At 39.9% G+C, this 22,895-nt stretch overlaps 1 protein-coding gene across 3 annotated transcripts in view; it reads right to left on the reverse strand.

Annotated features, from left to right (window-relative positions):
- Positions 1-355: 355 nt before the first annotated feature.
- The window catches only part of LOC133747075 (zinc finger protein 260-like), an 85,731-nt gene continuing 63,191 nt past the window's right edge, over positions 356-22,895 (reverse strand). For all 3 annotated transcript variants that reach the window (XM_062175215.1, XM_062175214.1, XM_062175212.1), the window contains 3 exons: positions 6,549-6,675; positions 6,211-6,303; positions 356-4,139 (listed from right to left, as the gene is read on the reverse strand). In XM_062175215.1, coding sequence (XP_062031199.1) covers positions 2,164-4,139; positions 6,211-6,303; positions 6,549-6,672 — 2,193 coding nt within the window. In that variant the 5' untranslated portion in view covers positions 6,673-6,675 and the 3' untranslated portion in view covers positions 356-2,163. The remainder of the gene's footprint in view (positions 4,140-6,210; positions 6,304-6,548; positions 6,676-22,895) is intronic.

Here is a 22,895-nt window from a genome sequence, read left to right on the forward strand (position 1 = left end):
CTGGCATCAGATTGGCACAGCTCCGGCCATTGCAGCCATCTGGGGAGTGAACCAGCAGAGGAAGACCTCTCCCTCTCTCTGCTGCTACTTCTCTCTGTAACTCTGTCTTTCAAATAAATAAATCTTTAAACAAATTGATAAAACTGTAGTTGCTTAGCTTGATCAGTTTCTACTGTGTAAATGTGTACAAATACTGCACTACACCCTGTAATAGTGTCTGACTAGTACACACTGATCACAAATTATTTAAATAAAATTTTAAAAATCAGAAGCATTTCTTTATATTAACAATGAACTCTTTGAAAAAGAAATTAGAAAAACATTTCCATGCATAGCAGTGTACAAACCAGGAACCAATGTCTTCAGCATTATCAGTGAGGAATCAGATTCACAGCCCTCAGCACTCAGATTTTGCCATAGACCTTACCATGGCAATTGTGGGCATATGATAGTAAATCAATGGACAGGAATACTTTGTCTCTAAATCTGTTCAATAAATAAACAAGGAATTCATCAAAGAAAAAGAGATACCAATTTATATGCCAGGTCACAAAAACACATGCACTTGAGCTATCCTCCACTCTGTGATGCCAACAATTCTTTCAGACATGTTACATTTTCAGAGACTTTTCTGTAATCTTGCTAAGCTTCCTGGAAATCTGCCTTACGGCAAAGGGTTTCCCAATTCCATTACACTCATGATTTTTCTTTTGTGTGAATTATTAGTTTACCATCTAGAGATAATTTATGGTACAAAACTTTTCTATGCATGCATGTTTTCTCATTTGTGAGTCTGTTCATGGGAATTGAAGACTGATTTATAGCAGAAATATTTTTCCAAAGTCATTGCATGGAATTTTGTTCCTTATGAATCCTCTGAAGTCTGTTGATGTCTAATTTCTGGCTAACAGTTTTATCAAATTCACAGCATGCAAAGAATATTACCTTTTGTGAATTCTATATCTATACAAGCCTGAAATAAAGAAAATGTTTTTACACAATCATTATACTCCTAAGAAACCACCTGTGTCAATTCTCTGATGTACCATTGACTTCTGACAATCTTTTCACACTAATAATATTTATAAGCTTTCTCCATTACATGAGTCTGTTAGATAGGATGTGATTTCCAGCAAAAGGTTTTATCACAATACGTACATGAATTTTGGGGAAAAGCTCTTCCACCTTCATTATATTGTTAAGGTCTCTCCCTTGTTCAAGCTCCATGATGGATTATGAGGCATTACTTATGTGAAATGGCTTTCTCACATGTATTTCATTCATTAGATATATATGTTGTGCATTCTGATATAAGGAGCTTTCCAACACTCATTACACCCATAATGTTTCTCTCCCATGTGAATTCCCTGTTGTCTTATGAGGTATGGCTTCTAATTAAAGGGATTTTACTTTCAAAGGGGTTTTTCCCTATATGAATTTGATGATGTACAGTGAGGGCTGAATTATGGTAAAAGGCTCTGAGTCATTACATTCGTAAAATTTCTCCCCATGAGAATTCTTTTATGTTTGATGAGGTCTGATTTGCACCACAAAGGCTTATTCACATTTATTACATTCATGCATTTCTCCCCTTGGTGAATTCTCTAATATTTCATGAGATATAACTTGTACAAAAAGGTCATATAGAAAATTCCCTGTGTGAATTCTCTGATATCTTATGAGTTATGAATTACAGCAAAAAGGCTTTCCACCATCCTGACATCCATAAAACCTACGTAAATTGAGCAACACAGATATAGGAAAACTAAACACACCCACAACCAGATGGAAATGATATCAGTAATAAAGACCCTTGCCACAAAGAAAATCCCAGGATTGGATGGCTTCACTGTTGAATTCTGACAGACATTTAAAGAAGAACTAACTTCAATTTTTCTCAAGTTATTCAAAACAATTGAGAGAGAGGTGATTCTCCCAAATTCTTTCTATGAAGCCAGCATCACCTTCATTCCTAAACCTGAAAAAACTACAACAGAGAAAGTAATTATAGACCAATTTCCCTGATGAACATACATGCAAAGATATGCAACAAAATTCTGGCCAATTTAATCTAACAATGCATCAGAAAGATCATCCACCCAGACCAAGTGGGATTTATCCTCGGTATGCAAGGATGGGACCAAAGGCTTTTCCACAGTCATTTCATTTATAAGCTTTCTCCATGGTGTGAATTCTCTGATGCATTTTGAGTTGTGACTTCTGGCCAAAGGTTTTTCCACAGTCATTGCATTCATAAGGCTTATCCCCTGTGTGAATTCTCTGATGATTTATGAGGTGTGGCTTCTGGGCAAAGGTTTTTCCACAGCCATTGCATTCACAACGCTTATCCCGTGTGTGACTTCTCTGATGCTTTCTGAGGTTTGACTTCTGGCCAAAGGTTTTTCCACAGTCACTGCATTCATAAGGTTTCTCCCCTGTGTGACTTCTCTGATGATTTGTGAGTGTTGATTTCTGGCTAAAGGCATTTCCACAGTCATTGCATTCATAAGGTTTCTCCCCTGTGTGAATTCTCTGATGATTTATGAGGGATGACTTCTGGCCAAAGGTTTTTCCGCAGTCACCACATTCATAAGGCTTATCCCCTGTGTGAATTCTCTGATGATTTATGAGGTGTGGCTTCTGGGCAAAGGTTTTTCCACAGCCATTGCATTCACAATGCTTATCCCCTGTGTGAATTCTCTGATGCTTTCTGAGGTTTGAATTCAGGCCAAAGGTTTTTCCACAGTCACTGCATTCATAAGGTTTCTCCCCTGTGTGACTTCTCTGATGATTTGTGAGTGTTGATTTCTGGCTAAAGGCATTTCCACAGTCATTGCATTCATAAGGTTTCTCCCCTGTGTGAATTCTCTGATGATTTATGAGGGATGACTTCTGGCCAAAGGTTTTTCCGCAGTCACCACATTCATAAGGCTTCTCCCCTGTGTGAATTCTCTGATGCTTTCTGAGGCTTGACTTCTGGCCAAAGGTTTTTCCACAGTCACTGCATTCATAAGGTTTCTCCCCTGTGTGAATTCTCTGATGCGTTCTGAGGTGTGACTTCTGGCCAAAGGCTTTTCCGCAGTCACTGCATTCATAAGGCTTATCACCTGTATGAATTCTCTGATGATTTATGAGGTGTGACTTCTGGCCAAAGGCTTTTCCACAGTCATTGCATTCATAAGGCTTATCCCCTGTGTGACTTCTCTGATGATTTATGAGGTTTGACTTCTGGCCAAAGGTTTTTCCACAGTCATTGCATTCATAAGGTTTCTTCCCTGTGTGAATTCTCTGATGATTTATGAGGTGTTTCTTCTGGTCAAAGAACTTCCCACAGTCATTACATTTATAAGATTTCAACCCTGTGTGAATTCTCTGATGTCTAATGACACCTGGTGACATCTGGTGAGTGGTTTCTCCACAATCATTACACACATGAGGGTTTTCCACTATATGAGTGCTGTGATGGAGGGGATGGCAGAATTTATTACTGAATGACTTCCCACAAGTTTTACATGCATAGGATTCCTTCTCTATATTTGGTCTATGATTCATTCTAACATGTGATTGGTAAATGACAGGTTCCACAGGCCCAATATACTTATAAACGTTCTCTCTTTTGGGACTTTGTTGATGTATACTGAGGTTAGACTTTTTATGGAAATCTTGTAGTATTTCAGTTGTCTTGCCAATAGTGGCAGTTGGCTTATTACAGGTTTCTACCATAAAAAGCTTCTCAGATTCATAGAATATATTCTTCCTTTTGAAGACTTTCCCTTGTCCAATTTGTTCAAGTGCCTGCTCCATGGTCTGAATTTTGTGCTGTTGATTAAGAGGCTCACAGAACTGGAGAGTGTTCCCAGGTACCGTAGTAGCATCAAATTTCTCTCCAGCTTGTAGTTGATCAGGCCCACAATGGGGATACACATTGTGACATACACTGCATTCTTCAGGTTTTATTCCTGAATAGTTTCTCTTTTTGATACTCAGTTTTGGAATATGGCTTATACTTAAATTAAGTGTTTTTCTGAATTCAACTCCCTTGGAAGTTAATGTCTTATTATTTTTCATAACATCCTGATTCAGATTTTCCTCCAGACTTTTCTGGTTGGTCTTAATCAGTTCATCCAGTTTCATGGCAACTGAAGTGAGAAAAAAAATGTCACTGAATCAAATATAATTGTTTCTCCTAGCATACTCATGTAAAAGGAATGAAGTTACTTGTATTTAAGAGGGATAAGATGTTAGGAAAAGTTCTGCATTGGTGCCTCCTCACACAGGGCACCAAAATGTTAGGAAAAGAGTTGTAGAATAGAGGAGACAGTGTATCAATTTACAGCCAGACAGAATTTATTCAGAGAAAATTAATCCACAGAGGTGGGTGACTAACTGGCTGTGTGTACAAGATGGAGCAGGTGGCAGAAGGCCCCAACTCCCAGGGGCTAGACCTTTTTAAGGAGGGCTAAGGCTGGGCATGGGGGTAGGGGGCAGCAGTGGAGGGGAATTCCAGGAACTGGGTGGGGGGGCCTAGGGAACCTGGAAAATAATGCAGGGTGGGGTATGAAGACAATAGGCTGTGAGACCCAATTGAGTTTCAAGGGCAAGGAATACATTCCAAAGTTTATATCCTTTGGGCAATGAAGGAGAATGACTCAGGCTTGTATGCTCGTTCCATCATAAAATTTTAACAAAATGATTAGAAAATACATATTTATGAATATACAGGTTTTCTCCATAATACATTAATATATTAAATTGTATCCATAGATTTTCCAATGTTCATCCATGATCCTGTTTACTACCAGAATTTTTTCAAGTATGATTGAGTGGTTTTTGTGGTAAGATGTCTTAAGTCACTGCTTGAGATGCCTGTATCTCAAAACAGTGCCAGTTTAAGCCGAGACTACTCTGCTTCCAATACAGTTCTGGGATAATAGATACTGGAAAGCAGCAGATAATGGTTTATGTGCTTGGGACCCTGTGATAGAGATGAGTAGGTGAAATTCCAGGCTTCTGGCTTCAGATTAGTCATAACTGTTGCTAGTATTTGGGGAGAGAGTTAATAGAAAATATATTTCTCACTGTTTCTCTCTCACTTTCTACTTTCACAAAAATGAATAAGACTTCACAGAATGGACTAATATTTAATAAATATATTCATCTGTAATCTAGAAACCAATTTTTCCCTGTCCATTTTTTAATGTATTTTTATTTATTTATTTATTTGTCAGAGTTATAGACAGAGACAAAGATCTTCCTTCCATTGGCTCACCCCTCAAATGGCAAATACGGTTGGAACTATGCCAATCCAAAGTCAGGAGCCAGTTGCTTCCTCCTTATCTCCTTTGTAGGTGCAGGGGCCCAAGCATTTGGGCCATCCTCCAGTGCCCTCCTGGGCCACAGCAGAGAGCTGGACTGGAAGAGGTGCAACTGGGACTAGAACCCAAGGCCCATATGGGATGCCGGCACTGCAGGGGGAGGATTATCCAAGTGAGCCACAGCGCGAGCCCCTTTTTAAATTTTAGAAAAATTGTGGGTTTTGTACTTCTGTGATATTTCAAACATAAATATGGGGACGTTTTACTAGATCATTTCCTTGAAGGTAAAGAGTGAAATGTGTCTATACTCTAAGAAGGATCACATTCATGGGACAAGATTTGAATATGTGGTTGTCTCATGTTCTGTCTTCCCAGGGAAACAGCATTTGTGAAATTTTTCTAATGAAATTCTCTGTTTTATCTGCACTCTTACAGTTTCCCCATATTTCTAAGGAAACCTGACATCCTCAGCTTCTTTGAACTGCAACAGTTACAGAAAGTCCCAATATACCACCTTGGCTATACATTCCCACCAGTTTAAATAATTTGTTTCTGCAATCCAGAGTCTGCTCAATTATTGAAAATTGATTTCTAACTCATTGTGCAGACATCAGCCCTGGTTACCTCCTCTTGTTTCTTTCTATAAACACTCCTCTGTGATAATTTGAGTTTCTGGAGGTTTTTCATCAGTTGTTGATTTTCACATAAAACTTCATTTCCTTTGCCTTTACCAGAGATACTGATCTCCATAGATACTGTAGAATGTCTGTGTCTGAATCACAAGACCAGCTGTCTTCAGGAGTAAGGCTTGGGAAAAAATCATGGAAAGAACACCAGTCAATATCTGCTGCACTGCTTCTACTTTGGCCTCCCTGCCCGTTATGTGCAGACTGACCTGGAAGGCTCTGATGTAGGCATTCTTCCCCCATCCAGGGCTCTGCTCCTTGCTCCAACATGAAGATCAAGTCAGGTTTGGTCATGCAGTACCCTATTAATGGAAACAATGTAGACTTTGTGAAATCACTATCTTGGGTTAATTAAAGAAGTACAGCTTGGTCCAGAAGCTATGCAACAAATGTTCCAATTTGAAATCCTTCCCAGGTGGTAGATATTCAGATTCTTCATGGACTCAAATTCTATACCTGTCCCTCATTAAACTTTATGAATAGTGCTCACTTATTTGTCAAATAGCGAGAAAATGTTACCATTGGGCATGTGAAGAGTGACACTTACCCAGGGAGAACAGGCTGCTGTAGGTCTCCAGCATCACATCCCTGTACAGGATTTTCTGAGCTTGGTTCATGTTCTGCCATTCCTCCCAAGTAAAGAACACAGCCAGGTCTTCAAATGCTATCATCACCTGTGATAAAACACTCCTGGTCAACATGTCAACTCTGTCACATAACAAACAATGGCAGTTGTATATCTTCTACATGGGTATGGAGGAAGAAGAAGCAAGAATGCCATTTCATTTTAGATTGGTTGAGCATTTGGACAGCCTCACAGAAGCATTCAGCAGGGGATCAAACCTATGGTATAAAGGCTGTGAACAATGCCCAAGCTGGAGGGAAACAGGAATTTCTGTTCACAAAGGCCAGACTATGTCAAGGGTATTTGCACAGTAGTAGGCTGAAAGGGGGACAAAAGTCACTCTGGAATGAGCAATGTTCAGAAAAATGTAGAAGTATTCAGGGAAAAAGACAAGAAACCATCAGGGAAGTTATGAAGGGATTGAACAGTGAAGAATTTCCAGGAAAATACTATACACAGTCAATGCAATTATGGCAGAGAAAAAAATATTTTAAAAGAGACAGTAGGACTTTAACTTAGTGTTTATGATGCCAGCTCAGATATTCTCTCTACATCAAATTTCCAAAGTTGGATTTCAGTGCCAGCTCTGGTTTCCAGCTCCCGGCTAATGCAGAACAGGGGAAGCAATGGTGATGCCAACCAAGAAGGAGGCCTAGATTCCATTCCTGACTCTTGGCTTCAGTTGTGCCCCATCCCTGCTTGATATGATTATTTAGGCAGTGAAGAAAGTACATGGGAGCTCTCTAGCTTTCTCTCACACCATCAACTTCTTTCTCTACCAAGCTCATAAATATTTGAAAATAAGGGAGGAGATTCAAGAAAGAATAGAAAGCAGCTTTGGCTTTTTCTATAATTATTCTACTCATAAACATTTAAAGAACTGAAATAACATTATAACAAATTAAAGTAAAAGCAGTGGAGTTATTTACCCAAGAACAGAACCTGAGAAATTCTGCAGTATAATCTGCATTTGTGACTGAGGGGAATACAGAGAGATTTGTTTGAGAACCTGCAGTAGGCACCAGCATTGTGGTGCAGCAGGTAAGTCTCCACCTGCAATTCAGGCATCCCATGTGAACAAACAATTTGAGTCCTTGGTGCTCCACTTCCAATTGAGTTCCCTGCTAAAGTGCCTGAAAGAGCAGTGAAAGATGGCCTGAGTATTTGGGCCACTTCCATGGTTATGGGAGACCCAGATAGAGTTCCAGACTCCTGGCTTTGGCCTGGCCAACCATTGTGTCCATTTGTTGAATGAACCAGTAGATGGAAGATATCTCTTTCTCACTACCCATATCTCCCTATCTCTATTACTCTGCCTTTCAAATAAGTTAATAAATAAATCTTGGGGCTGGCACTGTGGCACAGTAGGTTAATGCCCTGGCTTAAAAAACCGGCATCCCATATGAGCACCGTTGTGAGACCCAGCTGTTCTACTTCTGATCCAGCTCTCTGCTATGACCTGGGAAAGCAGTAGAAGAAGGCCCAAATCCTTGGGCCCTTGAACCCATGTGGGAGACCCAGAAGAAGCTCCTGGCTCCTGGCTTTAGATCAGTGCAGCCCAGCCATTGCAACCAATTGGAGAGTGAACTGTTGAATGAAAGATCTCTCTTCTCCCTCTTTCTCTCTGCCTCTCCTCTCTCTGTGTAACTCTGATTTTCAAATAAATAAATAAATAAATCTTTTTAAAAAATCTTAAAACATAAAAGAACCTGCAGTAGATTATTTTCCCGACATCGTCCTAGCTCAGGATCAAGTTCATCTCCTCAAACTATTAAGGACTGCATTGCTCTAACAATTAAAAATAAATGCAACTGATTTGTGTTTTAGCCCTAGGTAACTCTTTCCCTTGCAGAATGTTAAGTGTTTACTTCCAGGGTGGCACTAAAACACTGCCCACTACATCATCTGTATAACACTAAAGACTCTATTGGACATCATGACCCCAAAATTTAGAATATTGTCCTTGAAGCTTCAACTGAAATCATATAACAAATATATATTTTGCTATGGCAACAGAAAGGTGAGCGACAAAACTGCCTTATCTTGGATAACTGCAATGCTTCATAGCCATGACATATTCACCATTCATCTTGTTTTTATATATTCCCTGAGAATAAAATTCATCTTCCTTTATCCATTTCCATTAATAAATTATTATTAATCTAAAAAGAAAACTGACAGCAAGTTGGGGAATAAAAAAACCACTTACAGGGGCCAGTGTGATCGCCCAGTGGGTTAAAGCCCCAGCCCGCAGAGCCAGCATCCCATGTGAGTGCCAGTTTGAGTCCCAGCTTCTCTACCTCAGATACAGCTCCTGCTAATATGACTTGGAAAGTACTGGAGGATGACTCAAGTGCATGGACCCCTGCAACTATGTGGGAAACACAGAAGAATCTCCTGCCTCTTGGGTTTAGATTGTCTCAGCTCTGACCATTGTGGCCTTTTGGGGAATGAACCAGCAGATAAAAGATTCTCTCTGTCTCTCTCTTGCTCTCTTTCTCTATCACTCTCTGTGACTCTGTCTTTCAAATGTATAAAATAAATATGTTTTAAAAAGCACACAATTTGCAGGTGATGTATTAATTTTCTTTGCTTTTTGAAATATCAGGAGCTGCCCTGAACCATACCTGGAAGAAAACGTGAATGCAAGGATTTAAAAGAAAATTTCTCATCTTTCCTTCTACATTACACTGTAGAAAAAGGAATGGTAAAATGAATAAAGAATCTTGAATATATAAATAGAGAAAATGTCAACTTCACCATGGAGGAATAAATGTTTAAACATGGAAATATATAGGCAAGTGCCCCCACCTCTATTAAGTGGCAGAGATTAACCAGAAGTTATCATTGCTTTAATGAAAGCATTGCCAAACTTTTATTAAATGACAATGTAACAACAAAAACAATACAACTTAGTTATTGTTCAAATAAACTATATTCAGTAAAATTTACACTAATGAAAGTTATTTTGGGGACTGGCACTGTGGCTTAAAAGGTAAAGCAGCTGCCTGTATCCCATATGGGTGCAAGTTCAAATCCCAGCTGTTCTACTTCAGTTCCAGTTCTCTGCTATGGCCTGTGTAAACAGTAAAAGTTGGCCCAAGTCCTTTGGCCTCTGCACCTGCTTGGGAGACCTGGAAGAAGCTCTTGGATCCTGGCTTTGGATTGGTGCAGCTCTGGCCATTGTGGCCAGTTGGAGAGTAAATCAGCAAATGGAAGACATCTCTCTCTCTGCAAACGGGATTGTCACAGAGTATCCAAACTTCCACATTTTTGCAAACTAGGTCTTGTATAAAGTTCTGTAACCTTGAAAGAGTAGTGCAAGGCAGGCTACACAATGCAGGAAAACAGAAATTTTTCTAGAAGATGATATACCATGAAACCCCAAAATTGCAATTGCCACATAGTGTAAGTCAGCCTGCACACACCTCACGAGGATTTCTCAGGGAATGCAGGGACATTTCACTAGTAGCACTAATCTTACAGATAGGTAAATAGTGACAGAGGTGCAATAGACATTCACCCACACACATTTCATCCCAAATGGCCTGAACCCCCAGCTCCATCCCATTGCCATCTTGGATGAGACAGACTTTCTACAGAATTTTTAGAACTGTACTCTGTACACCTGGAGACGCATTGGTCTTCTTTCAGTGCACCAATTTCTGACCAAAAAAATCCTTAAAATCTCAACCTTATTCATCTTTTCTCCAGTCTTCTTTCAGTGCAGCATTTTCTGACAAAAAATTCCTTAAAATTTCAACTTTCTAAAATATGTTAATAAAAATTCACCCTTTCTCCAGCTCCAGAACTGAGGCTGTGCCACTGGTGTCTCTTCCTCGACCAGCCAAGATCTACAGGGTGCACCTGAATACCTGACTTAACACCTCAGATCTATGGCTGTCACCTATGCCACCAAGAGACAGACACCTGTCCTGCTCTCCAAGGTTCCTTTCACCCTCACACTAACACCCACAGACACAGAAACCAACCACACAGCTCTTGAGCATATGAGGAAAGCCCCAGGGGTCAGGAATTCTGTGAAGATGGTGGGAGTGGTTGGAATGGCACATGCTGAGAAGGAGGCCAGAGGAGATTTCCCATGGTCCTGACCTGCTGACATCATGGGCAGATGATGCTAGATTCCCAGATACCAATGCATGCCTGCATTAGGAAGAAATGAAGATGATCCATATATCAGCTGGAAAATCAGCCTCCTGGGACACAGAGGGGATATATCAGAACTTTCCTGACCACATGAGATACCCACATAATTATCCAATTCCTCAGTAATTCTTGGTTTGACATATTTACATCTGAAAGAAACATAGTATAAGTGGAGAAATTCAAATATGGAAAGAATTCTTGGCAATTGTCATTAAATTTATTGTTATTTTTAAATCTCATAATTAAAATATGGTTCTAAAAACCTCACATATTTTTTATGACTTATTTTATCTATTTGAAAGACAGAGATACAGAGAGAGGTAGAGCAAGAGAGAGAGGTCTTCCACCTGCTAATTCACCCCCCAAATGGCTGCAACAACCAGAGCTGAGCTATCCAAAGCCAGGAATGGAAACTTCTACTTGGTCTCCTGTGCAGCTGCAGGGGCCCATGGACATGAGCCATCTTCCACTGCTTTCCCAGGCCATACCAGAGAGCTGGTTCAGAAGTGGAGCAGCTGGGATTGGAATCAGGGCTGATATGGGATGCCAGCACTGCAGGCCAGGGCTTTTACCTGCTGCACCAAAGCACCAGCCCCCTAAATATATACTTCTTACAGATACTCAGGAAAAGACTCCAAGAATTTTTTTAACTTAAAATATTCGAAGAAACTAATGTTCCTCAACAACCCATTTTTAATCTTTTAAAATGATGCTTGATCTTACCTACTAAAACATTTTTTCACCCATCAATGCATCATATTTTGCAGTGAGGAAAATTATTTGAATCTATTCAGTGTATTAAAATGGCTGGAAATTGGGGTGAGTGCCTTCTAAAATGTTCATGAATAATTGAAATTGCACTACCTGGTAATTCTTTACCCAAAAGTTCCTGAAATTCATCTATGAATCACTCCATTTAGTTAAGTATTTAACAAAACTTTATTTTTTTGAGATCTGAACTTAATTTGTGGTTTCTCCCACAAATTAGGCCCAGAGACAGATAAAGGGATGCCATGGACTTCCTGCTTTTACTCCTTTTCCTGTATAAGTGAGAATGGACATGAAATTATGATTTGAGTGGTAGTGTCATTGGGCACTGACTGTTGGCCCACAGCTATTGGTCAATTTTTATGAGATATAATGTCTGAATTGTGCTGTTCAAATTCCTGTATCATCTCTGAGCTGGTAATTACCTTTCAGTGACTTTATTCTGCAACTCGAGGGAGGTCAGTCTTCCTTATTTTTTATTTTTAAATATTTACAGGATTTCTTTATTTATCTGAGAGTAAGAGTTATAGATAGGGAGAAGCATTGACAGAGATGCCTTCCACCCACTGGTTCACTCCCAACTGGCCGCAATGGCCAGAGCTGGGCTTGACCTGCTATATCACAGCAGCAATCTCAGTAAAGCTTTTTAAAAATCTAAAGAAGGAAAATGTAAAATGCATAAATTATAGTTGTCTGCATGTATACATTTCTGAAAAGTACACAATTTGATCCTATTGAAAATCTAAAATTCATTTTTAAATTATATAATTGAAAAAGATAAAAAAGATGTTCTGTCTTATGTCTCTACAGCATAAGATATAAATCAACTTTCCCAGGTTCTATATGCATTTATTAACAAAGTTTCATAGATGTAATCAGTAGAGTGGCTCCAATAAGTCTTAACCAGGGGTGCAACTAAATTTAACAAGAGTACTCAATAGGAATTTTAGAAGAATTCCAAAATATGTATCAGAAGAAAAATAAGTACTTTACTTGGTACTATACTATTGTGTAAATTTCCAGTTGTCAGATGTACTAAAAAAAATCCCAGAAGTGGCAAAGTTAGTCCAACATGATGCGTAATAAAATAAAGTTTTTAAGTTACAACTTGGCTAGAGAAAATGAGAATTTGCAGATCCCAGATTAAAATAACCAAGAAGGACCAATAAAAGAAAACTCAATGTCTTCCTATACTAACATTTACTACCTCAGATTTATTTAACAGAAAGGTGATTATTCAAGCTATACCCCATTAGGTAGCCCAATTATACCTGCTAAATCCAGTAAAAAAATAGCACCTCATGATAGATTACTAAAATCATATTGCTATATGCCATCCACCATGTCCACTGTACCTTATAGCTAATGTTAACACATCTGATGCATCTCAATAGATAAATGCTGTGTCTTAACCAAGTATGGCAAATGTGTTTTGTTCAAAGTTTTTCCAAAAGCCCCTCAGTCTCAGTTTGCCTTCACCTTGAAAAGACACTTCTGGGGGGGCGGAGCCAAGATGGCGGATAGTGAGGACATGCGCCTTAGTTTGGGAAAATAAACTTTCATAAAAGTGGAATTACTGTAGCCTCAGGAAAAGACTCAAGAAAAAAACTGCAGAGGAAATGCTTCCGGATATTGTGGATGAGACACAGAGGACTTGCAGGGAGCCGACCGCGTGGAAAACCAACCGAGACGAGCCGAGCGGCAGGAGAGGAGCCAGAGCCACAGAATCTCGCCAGCGCGGGAACCCAGGAGGGTAAGACAAAGACCTCAGAAGCCCAAGACATTGGGGGGAGGGGGAACAGAGGCCTCTCTCTTCACTCACCAAGCAAAACAAAGAGCACCGCGATTTTACATATGTAAAGCTCAGCCAAACTCAGTATCTTTAGCGAAACTGGAGAACACATTGAGGGCTGCATAAACTCTGTGTATGGTCCCAGGGGTAGATAAAACGAATACTCACAGAGGCCAGATTTCAACTACCCTCAACTCCACTCCCAACTGAGTCAAAAAAAAAAAAAAAGAGAGAGAGAGAGAGCGAGCCAGCAAGGAGCAAGTGAGTGAGCAATCTGGGAGAGTCACTCTTTACACAGCATTAAACCTGAAGAAACAAGCATAGCTCTCTGGCCACACCCATCACAGCCCCTAAGGCTCCAACAAAGCAGACAGCTCACGTAGAGGCATAATATAACGAGAAAAAAAAAACACCACAGCAATTAAAAAAAAAAAAAAAACCACAAATTATCTCCAACATGCCAAACAAAAAACATAGAAGCCGAGGTAACAAGAGCAAGGAAGACACTATGAGAGAATATCAGACTTAGAAGACAGAGAACAGGAAAGGAAACAATCAAATCAAAGAAAAGAAGAAATCAGAAATCTAAAAAATACTGTCAGGAATCTACAGGATACTATTAAAAAACCCAACATTCGGGTTCTAGGAGTTCCTGAAGGCATGGAAAGGGAGAAAGGATTAGAAGGCCTTTTTAGTGAGATCCTAGCAGAAAATTTCCCAGGTTTGGAGAAGGACAGAGACATCCTAGTACAGGAAGCTCATAGAACCCCTAATAAACATGATCAAAAGAGATCCTCACCACGACACGTCGTAATCAAACTCACCACAGTGAAACACAAAGAAAAGATCCTAAAAAGTGCAAGAGAGAAACGCCAGATTACTCTCAGAGGATCTCCAATTAGACTCACAGCTGACTTCTCATCAGAAACCCTACAAGCCAGGAGAGAATGGCGAGATACAGCCCAGGTGCTAAGAGAGAAAAACTGCCAGCCCAGAATATTATATCCTGCCAAGCTCTCATTTGTGAATGAAGGTGAAATAAAGACCTTTCACATCAAACAGAAATTGAAAGAATTTGTTGCCACTCGTCCAGCCCTGCAAAAGATGCTTAAAGATGTGTTACATACAGAAACACAGAGACACGGTCACCAATATGAAAGAAGGTAAAGGAAGGAAACCTCACAACAAAAGATCACAGGAGTCTCAAACCAGATATTAGAAAATATCTTTGGCAAATGGCAGGGCAAAGTTATTCCTTCTCAATAGTCACAATGAATGTTAATGGCTTGAACTGTCCAGTTAAAAGACACCGATTGGCTGATGGGGTTAAGGAACAAAACCCATCTTTTTGCTGCTTACAAGAAACTCATTTTTCCAACAATGATCCATACAGACTGAAAGTGAAAGGCTGGAAAAAGATATACCATGCCAACAGAAATGAAAAGAGAGCGGGCGTAGCCATCTTAATATTGGACAACATAAACTTTACCACAAAAACTGTCAGGAGAGACAAAGAGGGGCACTATATAATGATTAAGGGATCCATTCAACAGGAAGATATAACGATTCTCAATGTATATGCACCTAATTACAGGGCACCAGCTTATTTAAAGGACTTGTTAAGGGACTTAAAGGGAAACTTAGACCCCAATACAATAGTACTGGGGGACTTCAATACTCCACTCTCAGAGATAGACAGATCAACAGGACAGAAGATCAACAAGGAGACAGCAGATTTAAATGACACTATAGCCCAAATGGATCTAACAGATATCTACAGAACATTTCATCCTACATCTAAGGACTTTACATTCTTCTCAGCAGTACATGGAACCTTCTCTAGGATTGACCACATCCTAGGCCATAAAGCAAGTCTCAGCAAATTCAAGAGAATTAGAATCATACCATGCAACTTCTCAGACCACAAAGGAATGAAATTGGAAATTAGCAACTCGGGAATCCCCAGAGCACGTGCAAACACATGGAGATTGAACAACACGCTCCTGAACGAACAATGGGTCATAGAAGAAATTAAAAGAGAAATCAAAAATTTTCTGGAAGTAAATGAGGATAACAGCACAACATACCAAAACCTATGGGATACAACAAAAACAGTATTAAGAGGAAGGTTTATATCAATAGGTGCCTACATCAAGAAATTGGAAAGGCACCAAATAGATGAGCTTTCAAGTCATCTCAAGGATCTAGAAATTCTGCAGCAAACCAAACCCAAACCCAGTAGAAGAAGGGAAATAATTAAAATCAAAGAAGAAATCAACAGGATTGAATCCAAAAAAAACATTACAAAAAATCAGCCAAACGAGGAGCTGGTTTTTTGAAAAAATAAACAAAATTGACACCCCATTGGCCCAACTAACTAAAAAAAGAAGAGAAAAGACCCAAATCAATAGGATCAGAGATGAAAAAGGAAACATAACAACAGACACCACAGAAATAAAAAGAATCATCAGAAATTACTACAAGGACTTGTATGCCAGCAAACAGGGAAATATATCGGAAATGTACAGATTCTTGGACACATACAACCTACCTAAATTGAGCCAGGAAGACATAGAAAACCTAAACAGACCCATAACTGAGACAGAGATTGAAACAGTAATAAAGGGCCTCCCAACAAAGAAAAGCCCAGGACCAGATGGATTCACTGCTGAGTTCTACCAGACATTTAGAGAAGAACTAACTCCAATTCTTCTCAAACTATTCAGAACAATCGAAAAAGAGGGAATCCTCCCAAATTCTTTCTATGAAGCCAGCATCACCTTAATTCCTAAGCTGGAAAAAGATGCAGCATTGAGAGAGAATTACAGACCAATATCCCTGATGAACATAGACGCAAAAATCCTCAATAAAATTCTGGCCAATAGAATGCAACAACACATCAGAAAGATCACCCACCCAGACCAAGTGGGATTTATCCCTGGTATGCAGGGATGGTTCAACGTCCGCAAAACAATCAACGTAATACACTACATTAACAGACTGCAGAAGAAAAACCATATGATTCTCTCAATAGACGCAGAGAAAGCATTTGATAAAATACAACACCCTTTCATGATGAAAACTCTAAGCAAACTGGGTATGGAAGGAACATTCCTCAACACAATCAAAGCAATATATGAAAAACCCACCGCCAACATCATATTGAATGGGGAAAAGTTGGAAGCATTTCCAATGAGATCTGGTACCAGACAGGGATGCCCACTCTCACCACTGCTCTTCAATATAGTTCTGGAAGTTTTAGCCAGAGCTATTAGGCAAGAAAAAGAAATTAAAGGGATACAAATCGGGAAGGAAGAACTCAAACTATCCCTCTTTGCAGATGATATGATTCTTTATTTAGGAGACCCAAAGAACTCTACTAAGAGACTACTGGAACTCATCGAAGAGTTTGGCAAAGTAGCAGGATATAAAATTAATCCACAAAAATCAACAGCCTTTGTATACACAGGCAATGCCACGGCTGAGGAAGAACTCCTAAGATCAATCCCATTCGCAATAGCTACAAAAACAATCAAATACCTTGGAATAAACTTAACCAAAGACGTTAAAGATTTCTACGATGAAAACTACAAAACCTTAAAGAAAGAAATAGAAGAGGATACCAAAAAATGGAGAAATCTTCCATGCTCATGGATTGGAAAAATCAATATCATCAAAATGTCTATTCTCCCAAAAGCAATTTATACATTCAATGCAATACCAATCAAGATACCGAAGACATTCTTGTCAGATCTGGAAAAAATGATGCTGAAATTCATATGGAGACACAGAAGACCTCGAATAGCCAAAGCAATCTTGTACAACAAAAACAAAGCCGGAGGCATCACAATACCTGATTTCAGGGCATACTACAGGGCAGTTGTTATCAAAACAGCATGGTACTGGTACAGAAACAGATGGATAGACCAATGGAACAGAATAGAAACACCAGAAATCAATCCAAACATCTACAGCCAATTTATATTTGACCAAAGATCCAAAACTAATCCCTGGAATAAGGACAGCCTATTCAATAAATGGTGCTGGGAAAATTGGATTTCCACGTGCAGAAGCTTGAAGCAAGACCCATACCTTTCACCTTATACAAAAATTCACTCAACATGGATTAAAGACTTAAATCTATGACCCGAAACCATCAAATTATTAGAGAGCATTGGAGAAACTCTGCAAGATATAGGTACAGGCAAAGACTTCTTGGAAAAGACCCCAGGAGCACAGGCAGTCAAAACCAAAATTAACATTTGGGATTGCATCAAATTGAGAAGTTTCTGTACTTCAAAAGAAACAGTCAGGAAAGTGAAGAGGCAACCGACAGAATGGGAAAAAAGATTTGCAAACTATACTACAGATAAAGGGTTGATAACCAGAATCTACAAAGAAATCTAGAAAATCCACAACAACAGAACAAACAACCCACTGAAGAGCTGGGCCAAGGACCTCAATAGACATTTTTCAAAAGAGGAAATCCAAATGGCCAACAGACACATGAAAAAATGTTCAAGATCACTAGCAATTAGAGAAATGCAAATCAAAACCACAATGAGGTTTCACCTCACCCCGGTGAGAATGGGTCACATCCAGAAATCTACCAACAATAGATGCTGGAGAGGATGTGGGGAAAAAGGGACACTAGCCCACTGTTGGTGGGAATGCAAACTGGTTAGGCCACTATGGAAGTCAGTCTGGAGATTCTTCAGAAACCTGAACATAACCCTACCATACAACCCAGCCATCCCATTCCTTGGAATTTACCCAAAGGAAATTAATTTGGCTAATAAAAAAGCCATCTGCACATTAATGTTTATTGCAGCTCAATTCACAATAGCTAAGACCTGGAACCAACCCAAATGCCCATCAACAGTAGACTGGATAAAGAAATTATGGGACATGTACTCCATAGAATACTATAGAGCAGTAAGGAACAATGAAACCCAGTCATTTGCAACAAGATGGAGGGATCTGGAAAGCATCATGCTGAGTGAATTAAGCCAGTTCCAAAGAGACAAATATCATTTGTTTTCCCTGATCGGTGACAACTGAGCACCAAAGGGGAAACCTGTTGAAGTGAAATGGACACTATAAGAAACAATGACCTGATCAGCTTTTGTCCTGACTCTAGATGTACAATGTAATACTTTATCCTTTTTAGTATTTGTGGTTGTTGTTGTTGTTGTTGTTCTAGTACTAGTTGTTGAACTCTGTAATTAACACACAATTATTCTTAGGTGTTTAAATGTTAACTGAAAAGTGACCCCTGTTAAATTTCAGAGTGGAAAAAGAGAGGGGGGAGATGCACAGTTTGGGACATGCACAATCAGTCTTGCCCCAAATGATGGAGTTAGAAATGTGCCAGGGGATTCCATTATAATCCCATCAAGGTGGCATGTACCAATGCCATCTCACTAGTCCAAGTGATCAATTTCAGTTCACATTCGATGGCTTGGATAGGTCTAAGAAACAAAGGGATCACACAAACAAGTGTCTGCTAATACTAACTGATAGAATCAAAAAGGGAGAGAAAGATCCAGCATGGGAAGTGGGATACACAGCAGACTCATAGAATGGCAGATGTCCTAAACAACACTCTGGCCTCAGAATCAGCCCTTAAGGCATTTGGACCTGGCTCAAGAGCCCATGAGAGTATTGTAGGCATGGAAAGCCAAGATACCATGGAAAAGAAAAAAAAAAGAAGAAGACCTAAATGAAAGATCTCTGTGAGTGAGATCCCAGTGGAAAGAACGGGGCCATCAAAGAAGGAGGTACCTTTCTCTGAAGGGAGGAGAGAACTTCCACTTTGACTGTGACCCTATCGGAATAAGATCAAAGTCAGCGAACTCTAAAGGCTTCCATAGCCCTGGAAACTCACGACTAGAGCCTAGGGAGATTACTGACGCCATGAACAGGAGTGTCAAATTGTTAAGTCAGCAACAGGAGTCACTGTGTACTTACATCCTATGTGGGATCTGTCCTTAATGTGTTGTCTAATGTGCAGTGATGCTATAACTAGTACTGAAACAGTATTTTTACACTTTGTGTTTATGCGTGGGTACAAACTGATGAGATCTTTACTAATTATATACTGAATCGATCTTCTGTATATAAAGATATTTGGAAATGAAAAAAAAAAAAACCTGGTGTTAAATTGGAAATGGCATAGGAAATTAATTAATTAAAAAATATTATGTAGGATCTCTGTCTTTAATGTGCTGTGCACTCTTATTTAATGCTATAACTAGTACTCCAACAGTATTTTTTTTTTCACTTTGTGTTGCTATATGGGGGCAAACTGTTGAAATCGTTACCTAATTTATACTAAACTGATCTTTTGTATATAAAGAGAATTGAAAATGAATCATTTTGTGATTGGAAGGGGAGAGGGAGCAGGAAAGGGGAGGGTTGTGGGTGGGAGGGAAGTTTTGGGAGGGGGAAGCCATTGTAACCCATGAGCTGTACTTTGGAAATTTATATTCATTAAATAAAAGTTTAATAATAAAAAAAAAAGAAAGAAAAGACACTTCTGAGGTATACAAATCAGTCCAGCTTCTTTGGGCCTCCCTCCAATGAAAGGGGCTAAAATCCATCAAAATAAACTCTAGGCACTGTCCTTGTGTTCTCAGTGACTTTTTCACTCTAGGGGCTCACAAACCTAAATTCTCTAGATCACCTGTGATGTCCATTAGTTGTCAAAGACTATGATGCAAGTAATTTCGCCTCTTGGAACCTTGTTATTAACTGTGCTGTATGAGAAATGAAGTCTCCTACACAACTTGTGCTTATGATTCTCCAAACTGTGTTGTCTGCTAGGACTTTGGCCATGAATATAGGACAGTAAAACCTGAGTATGGTTACTGAGGTGTCCTTAATTAAGGATAGACTGGGGCCAGCACTGTGGTTCAGTGGTGTAATCCTTTACCTGCAGTGCCAGCACCCAATATGTGCACCAGTTCTAGTCCCCATTTCTCCTCTTCCCATGCAGCTCTCTGCAATAGCCTGGGAAAGCAGTAGAAGATGGTCCAAGTGCTTCGGTCCCTGCAAAAATGTGGGAGACCTGGAAGCTCCTAGCGTGGATTGGCCCAACTCTAGCCATTGCAGTCATTAGGGGAGTAAACGAGCATATGGAAGACCTTTCTCTCTGTCTCTTTCTCTCACTATCTATAACTACACTTGTCAAATAAATAAATAAAATCTGTGTGTATGTATGTGTGTGTGTGTATATATACATGTATATGTATATATGTCTATGTGTGTGTATATATATATATATATATATATATATATATATATATTGAACCAAAACATGGCATTCTCCATTTGGCAAAAGGGACAGGCTCCAATATCTACTCTCTATGTCAGTATGTCAGTATAATGCAGGAGGTTACCCCTCTACCAAACAAGAAAAGCTATTTAAGTTCAGCTGGACACCATTCTGCTGACTATTGACCTTATTTACTGTTAGTCTGGATGCTTTCATTGGTTGCAATCCAGAGACCCAATTTTCCCATAGATGTTAACATCAGCAAACATGAAAATTTGGTAAGAAAAGCTTAAACTGAGAGTTATGATTAATAACTATTTTAACAAAATTTCTCAGAACCCATCTAGTCCAAACCTTGGACGATTGGAAGCTGTTGTACTTGGCCCACCCATAATCAAAATGGATTCCAAATTCTTTAACTGCAAGGAGAGTATCATAGACATTAATGCTCCAAACTGATCCAGTTCCCTGCTAATGTGTCTGGAAAAGCAGCACAGGATGACTCAAATATTGGGGCTCCTGTACCCCTGTAAGAGACTGAAAGAAGCCCCTGGCTCCTGACATCAGTCTGGCCTAGCCACAGTCATTGCAGTCATTTGAGGAGGAAGATCAATCTCTCCCACTCTCTCTTTGTAGTGCTGCCTTTCAAATATATAAATACATCTTTAAAAAAGTAGATCACTTCAATCAATTTGCCATTGCTCAGTCATGATGACTTTTACTACCCGAAGTTCTTTTTCAAAAGATTTATTTATTCAAAAGGCAGAAAGAGGAGCTGGTGGTGTAGTGCAGTGGACAAAGCTGCTATCTGTTACACTGGCAATCCTGTATGTGCACCAGTTCAAGTACCAGCTATTCCACTCCTGATCCAGCTCCCTGCCAATGGACTGAAAAAACAGTGGAAGATGGGCTAAGTGCCGGGCTGCTGCCACACACATTGGAGGAGAAGCTCCTGGCTTCAACCTGGCCACACTCTGGTTATTGAAGTCATCTCAAAAATGAATCAGGTGATGGAAGATTTCTGTCTCTCCCTCTCTCTGTAACTCTTTCAAATAAATAATTAAATATTTTAATATGATAAAAAAGGCAGAGACACAGAGACAAAGAAAGAGGGAAAGAGAAACATAGAGATCTCCCATCTGCTGGTTCACTTTCTACATGGCTACAACAACTATGCAAGACCAGGTTCTCAGGCCGGCGCCGTAGCTCAACAGGCTAATCCTCCGCCTTGCGGCGCCGGCACACCGGGTTCTAGTCCCGGTCGGGGCACCGATCCTGTCCTGGTTGCCCCTCTTCCAGGCCAGCTCTCTGCTGTGGCCAGGGAGTGCAGTGGAGGATGGCCCAAGTGTTTGGGCTCTGCACCCCATGGGAGACCAGGATAAGCACCTGGCTCCTGCCATCGGATTGGCGTGGTGCGCCGGCCGCAGCGCGCTACCGCGGCGGCCATTAGAGGGTGAACCAATGGCAAAGGAAGACCTTTCTCTCTGTCTCTCTCTCTTACTGTCCACTCTGCCTGTCAAAAATTAAAAAAAAAAAAAGACCAGGTTCTCAAGTCCCCATTTAGGTTACAGTTCTCCAAATTAGATGACAGGAATCAAAGAATTTGAGCCATCATCCATTGCTTCCTGGGGATATTAACATGAAACAGATTTGGAAGTGGAATACCCAAAACTCAGATTAGCACTGCAATATAGGATGTGGGCATCTGTTGTGATGGCTAACAAATTGGAAAACCTAGAGGAAAAAAATGAACAGATTCCTGGACATACACAATATACCAAAATTTAGTCATAAAGACACATAGAAAAGCTAAATAAATCAAAAACCAAGACAGAAATTGGATGAGTAATAAAGACCCTCCCAACAAAGAAAAGTCCAGGATCAGACAGCCTCGTTATTGAATTCTTCCGGACTTTTAAAGAAGAACTAATTCCATTTCTTCTCAAACTATTCAAAACAATTGAAAGAGAGACAATCCTCTCAGACTCCTTCTATTAAGCCTGCATCACCTTGATTCTTAAACTAGAAAAAGACACAGTGGAAAAAGAAAACTATAGAAAAATATCCCTGATGAGGGCCGGTGCCATGGCACACTGGGTTGATCCTCCACCTGCAGATCTGGCATCCCATGTGGGTGCTGGTTCTGGTCCCAGTTGCTCCTCTTCCAGTCCAGCTCTCTGCTCTGGCCTGAGAGGGCAGTGGAGGATGGCCCAAGTGCCTGGGCCCCTACACCTGCATGAGAGACCAGGAAGAGGCATCTGGCTCC

Source organism: Lepus europaeus, chromosome 18, assembly GCF_033115175.1.
Source record: "Lepus europaeus isolate LE1 chromosome 18, mLepTim1.pri, whole genome shotgun sequence".
NCBI classification, from domain to species: domain Eukaryota; kingdom Metazoa; phylum Chordata; class Mammalia; order Lagomorpha; family Leporidae; genus Lepus; species Lepus europaeus.